This window comes from Cicer arietinum, chromosome 4 (assembly GCF_000331145.2).
Source record: "Cicer arietinum cultivar CDC Frontier isolate Library 1 chromosome 4, Cicar.CDCFrontier_v2.0, whole genome shotgun sequence".
NCBI classification, from domain to species: Eukaryota; Viridiplantae; Streptophyta; class Magnoliopsida; order Fabales; family Fabaceae; genus Cicer; species Cicer arietinum.
The window spans coordinates 14,213,335-14,219,354 of record NC_021163.2 but is presented as its reverse complement, the minus strand read 5'-3'; the positions used below and the strand labels follow the sequence as shown (position 1 = coordinate 14,219,354).

Sequence of the window (6,020 nt, the reverse complement as noted above, 5' to 3'; positions counted from 1 at the left end):
AAAGAAAATAAAAATGTGTGTTGATTTTGCCAATGAAGATGTGCTAGTGTGTTGTGAGTGGATTGAGTGTTTGAGAGTGGATTGAGTGTTTGAGCAGTTTGAGTGTTTGATAGTGGATTGAGTGTTTGAGACAAAAAGCAAAAGTGTGTTTGCAGGTTGATGGTTGTTTACATAAAATAAAATGGACATATCAAAAATAAAATAAAACAGTAAAATAAAAAAATAATAGAATAAATAAATTGGCAGAAAATAATAAAATAAAACTGTGAAAAAAAATGAATGAAATTATTTCGTTGTAATTTAGAATTTCATTTTTTTTATTTTGTTTTATATTATTATTTTTAATACATACTCAAACTTGAATTGTAAAATGATAATGTTTAGATTTTTTTTTAAATGATTGTAAAATATTTATTAAACATATTATTGTATTTTATTCTTATTATTATTTCAAAATGATTTTTAATTATTCAAATAAAATTGAGGTATTACAAAAACTGCAATTAAATCTATTTTAATAAAAAAAATGAGACAAAAGATATTTTAATAGAAGAAAGAAGATCAAAACAAAAATATTATATTTGATTCAATAGATGAGATGGAAGAACGAAAAATTTATATAATTTTATGTTTGCTTAGAGAGCATATATAATCTTTCCCCTCTCAATATTAGATAAACAAATGGATTAAATTATTCTAGAATCTATACGCATTTGATTTAAAGGGTTGCTAGTCAAAATCGATAAAAATTCTCCAATATTATGATTATAAACAAAACAAAGTTTTAAGGAGGCTTTTTTATTATTAATAATATAACTAAATTTTAAAGATTATCATTCATTACAGGTTAATTAAATTAATAAAAAATACTGAAGAGTATAATACTCACATGAAGCAATACTATATATAAAATAACGAGCCAATAAAAACAAACTAAAAAGTATCTACCAAAAATAAAACTAAAAGTAATAAAATCAAAATAGTACAAATTAGTGACCAAAATAATAATGGAATTTATTATTATTATTATTATTATTATTTACTTTTATTATAATATTATTATATTTTAATATGGATTTACCATTTATTTTACTATGCCCGAAAATATTATCTTAAATCTTGTGAAAATCACATAATTATGTTGTTGACAACTACTCTGCTTATTTTGTCCTAAAAAATCTTTACTTATCTATTTAATATTTCATCTTTTGGTTTTGATAAGAATTAATAGTTAATGTTTTTAAACTATAAGCGTCTTCTTGAATTTGATGGTTAGAATGTCAAAAATATAATTAAAAAAATTATCATAAATATGATTCAATTCAATATTTATGGAGTCAAGAAGACAAGGACACATCCATTATGAAGCTGCAGGGGGATCTTGCCCACATAAAAAAGTTAAAAAATCAGTTTAATAATACTGTTATTTTTATTTACTCTCCGTAAAACTTTTTAATTTTAAAAAACATTATGTATGTCAAATGATATATTTATTTCAACTATTAAAAGATGTGTTTGTATCATAAATTTTGTGAAGAATTTAAAAATTATTTAATATTTTTAAAATATAACATCTTGTAGATATAATTGTAATTTGTATATGTTTGAATTAGTATAGTCATTACAATTATATATTTTATAAGAATTAATTATTTTTTTTCATATATATATATATTATTTTATTTACTCATCAAATAAAATTTCTACATCTGTCACTGCAACAAAATAGAATAACTTAATCATGTATTATATTCTATCATATTTATCTATGTTAACATTAAATTATAAAATAGAGAATTATATTCGATACCAATATAATAAGATAAAAATATTATATACATATTCACAACATTATAATAAATAACTAAATTAAAATATAGTAAAACATAAAAGTGAAATTTATAATTGAAAATATTAACTATGGTTCACCAGGTGGAGATTAAACCGGCGTATGTAATAAAATAAAATTGAGTATCACTTATTCCACTATGTAATTTTAGTTTTCTAGAATTTCAATTTCTCCGCCCTATATTTATTTTCATTTTGATTTATAAATTTTAAATGCAAATATATATTATAATAAAGTATCAAAAACAAAAGAATAAAGATTGTAAAATAAAATATGTAATCAAAATTATTAAAAAAAAAAAAAAATTTCATGCGAATAAAGAAAATTTGATTACTATTATAATGAATTACATTATATTTTGAAGTTTATTTTAAAATGGACCAAATTATATTTGTAATATATTATATTTATTTACTATTTGAGTTAAATTATTATTCCTTATTTTGCAAAGTCATACCATTATAAATATTATTTTAACAAATTAAATGAAGAAATTTTTTAAGTAAAAATTGAAAGTGCAAAGACATTATTACAAATTACTAACATCTAAATTATGATGTCACTCCAAAAATTCAACACTGAATATCAAAAATATTGTTCAATAATAAAAATAAAAATAAAATACATCGAGGACATGAATCAAAACGAACAAATTAACAACAAACTCAATATAGTAACTGAAATTCCGGCCATGGCAGTAGGACCCAAAAAGTTTGTGTTGTCGGTGGTTATGAAGATAAAGAGACATTAATTAGACTGAAATGGTTTATATATAATTCCTTCCATTGATCCAATTATAGCAACAAGAGTGACAATCAAAGAAAACCCATTAAGCAATTTCATTCCTATCCATATAGTAGAAAATTTGGGCACTTTAGATTGTATAAGGTATATCTCTGTTGGAAAGTACACTGTCAAAGGAAAAAAAAGATTATTGCTCCAATCATAGCAAACAATGTTGTGAATATCACCTACAATGTTCTCCATATCAACTTAAACATATTCATTTAATGGAATTTTTACATAATATTCCTTTCCCATTAACTTGATTTCTGGCCAACGCTGTTTACCACCCCACCTTTCCACAATTGAAAATATGGGTTGTGCAAGTACCTATAAATAATATAAATCAATAAATAAATTCAATAGGTTAAATATTTTTCTAATTCTTATAAAAACTTTACAATTTTGTTTTTGGTATCTTCTTAAAAAAAAAACCGTCTATTAAATTCTACTATATTTTTAGTTAACAGTTTTGGTATATGATGTTAAGTCAATTCACATAATATATTTCAATTTCTTTTAAATGATTTTTTACAAATGCTTTTAACACGTTATAAATATCCTGTATTAAAAAAAAAATCAAGTCTTATATTTTTTATTTTAACTAGACTTAATTTGTACTTTTGTCCTCTTCAATCTTCACTTATTCATAAAATTAGTCTTTTTTATTTTAAAATATTTTAATTTTAGTCTTTTCTTAGTTTTATATTTAATAAGTAAAAGCTATTATGCCTAACCTGCAATTTTGGCTATGGAGAGACCAATGCCTATGGAAGCATAACCAAAAGACATGACGGCTGCAACAAAAGAGAGCCATGAAAGTTCATGGAAATCTGGAATTTGGCTTAGTAAAATCTGTGAAACCCCAAATATTGCCATGAATGGATAATTCGATGTATTGCAATTTGCTTCATGCCCATACTTATGAAAGCAATTGGATTTTTTTATTCGATGTATTATTATTATTATTATTATTATTATTATTATTATTATTATTATTATTATTATTATTATTATATAACTTATAAATTTAATCCAAAATTTTCGCCACGAGAAATCGTCACACTCACGCAGTCAAATATTAACCATCATTTGATTAAGATCAAATATTTCAAATTTCATATCAATTTTTTAATTTATTTATTAACCAAAAATCATAATCTATATTTTTGTGATCAGCTGATCTCTCGATTGTATAATCACAAATGTTTCATACGTAAATGTGAGATTTAATTTACCATATATAATTCAATTTCTTATAAATCAGCTCAAGACTTTGATCTTGGACGTAGTTATATTATAAACATTTATCAAATAATTAGTACCTAAGAATATACTATTTATATAAAAGAAATAACAAAAAGTTAAAATTTTATAAACTATTGAATAAAATAAAAGTTTATAGAAATAAGTTTTATAAAAGTATATACTATTGACAAGTTAAAATAAAATAAGAATTTATATAAATTGAAAATAGTATATGAAATCATAATTTCTTTTAATAAATTATCTCGACTAACAAATATTTGTGTCCATTTTTTTTTATGGAAAATTTTGATGTCTATCGATAAACTCACATAATTCAATTCAAATAGATAGCAAAAGATTAATTAGGTTCTTACACCATGCTAATGGATGCTGTGAGAGTGTAACCAATTAACGGTACAACCCATAAGATTTATGTATTGAGCAAATCAACAAAACTTGTATTTAGTTCCTCCAGTAGACAAGAAATGGAAAAGATTACAATACAACGATCAACATGAAAAATGTTGTGTTTTTGCAACTAATCAAGAATAAAACTTGACTGAGAATCATCCTTTAAAGGAGACAAAATCATTGGTTAAGAATTTGACTACTTTAAAGTAGAAAATTTGTAAAATAGGTAAATCAATTGTTGATATTAATCACTTATAATTGATCACGTATGTGCATATAATTTTTATCAGAGATTTAAAAATTAATAATTGATATTCTCATTTTATTCTCTAAAGTGAAATTAGAGGAGGCAAATCTATTTAGTATGCATGTTGGGTTATTGAATAAATAAATAAATAAAAATGCTAAGTTATTACTTATTAGCTTTAGTTCTTTTGCCTTTCTATTGTTCTATTAGATTCAAGGCCACTTAGTGTTATGCGGAAACCTTTAAAAAAAATTCCAATATAAAAGGTTCAAAATGTTAATAAAAATTATAAAAAAAAAAAATTTCTTAAAAATATGTGGTTTTAAGTTTTTCGGAAACTACCAAAAAAAAAAATTTAAAATGAGTATCCAGTAACAAGTATTTTAAAAATGTTGAAATAAATTTTCTGATACCGAAAATTTTAAAAATAAGTTTTTCGATAAATATATATGTACCTGAAAACTTTAAAAAGCTTTTTTTAAGTTTTCTGAAATATAAATTTTGTATCGGGAAATTAAAAAAATTCTGATCAAATAAAAAAAATTAGTAATCACTTGCGTACCGAAAAACTTAAATAATATAATAATAGAAAATGATAAATTTTAATATTTATACACAAACAAATATATCATTTCATCACTTTTGTAGATATAAGAATATAATTTAAGAGGTACCTGATAAAATTTCCGGTTATTTGATATCACGGGTTAACATTTACCCTTTCATATTGTATTCTTTGATAGTTATTCAATAATAACAAAACCATGAACATTCAGTAAACAAGATTCATCTTCTTCAAACCTTTAACCTGTAATAGTATGTTTTAACTTTTACAATATATTTGCACACTTTATATAGAAAAACAAAAAATATAAATTTGTTTAGATAACTATAAAAATTAATAATTCTTTTAAAATAAAATATAAGTAAAATGATATTTAAAAATTTAATTTATTTGATCTAAAATTATTTTCGCTAAATGCAACATAATCATAAAATATGAATTTCATGCTTAAACAATCTTTAACCTTTACTTTTCTTTAAAAAATGTAAAATGTCATAATTCTCTTTTTTTTTTTAAGTATGGAAAATATATATCTTCTATTTATTTTCTTTAAAACATAAAAAGTATGCATGTCCTCTTTCTTATCTTTAAAGTATGGAAAAGTTTTCTCAATTATCTTGAAGTGGGTCACCAAGATAATATAGACCTCTTCGTAAAGTTGGTATGGCCATACTATAAGAAAAACACTATTTTGTGGCCAACTTTATAAATATTTTGTGGCCGAATAAAACACTCACAAATTAGTGACCGAAAAAGCTCTCACAAATACTAAAATTGAAATTGGTCTTTATTTGTGGCTAAAAAAGCCCTCACAAATTTTTAATCATTTAACTGGATTTTGTGGCTGCCTAAGCCATCACAAAATCACAATGTTGTGATTTTGTGAGGGCTTAGGCAGCCACAAAATCCAGTTAAAT

General features: G+C 22.6%; 1 protein-coding gene across 1 annotated transcript; it reads right to left on the bottom strand.

Moving 5' to 3' along the window:
- Positions 1-2,596: 2,596 nt before the first annotated feature.
- On the bottom strand, positions 2,597-3,511 carry LOC101501588 (uncharacterized). Its single transcript, XM_004515382.1, has 2 exons — positions 3,370-3,511; positions 2,597-2,760 (listed from the first exon to the last, which is right to left on the bottom strand). Exons 1-2 carry the CDS (start codon positions 3,509-3,511, stop codon positions 2,597-2,599), a joined length of 306 nt encoding a protein of 101 aa, XP_004515439.1.
- Positions 3,512-6,020: the final 2,509 nt, after the last annotated feature.

Coding starts and splice junctions, on each gene's coding strand:
- LOC101501588 (XM_004515382.1), bottom strand. CDS start 3,511: ATGGCAATATTTGGGGTTTCACAGATTTTACTAAGCCAAATTCCAGAT. Junction 2,761..3,369: donor CTCCATAGCCAAAATTGCAG/GTTAGGCATAAT, acceptor TTCCTTTGACAG/TGTACTTTCCAACAGAGATA.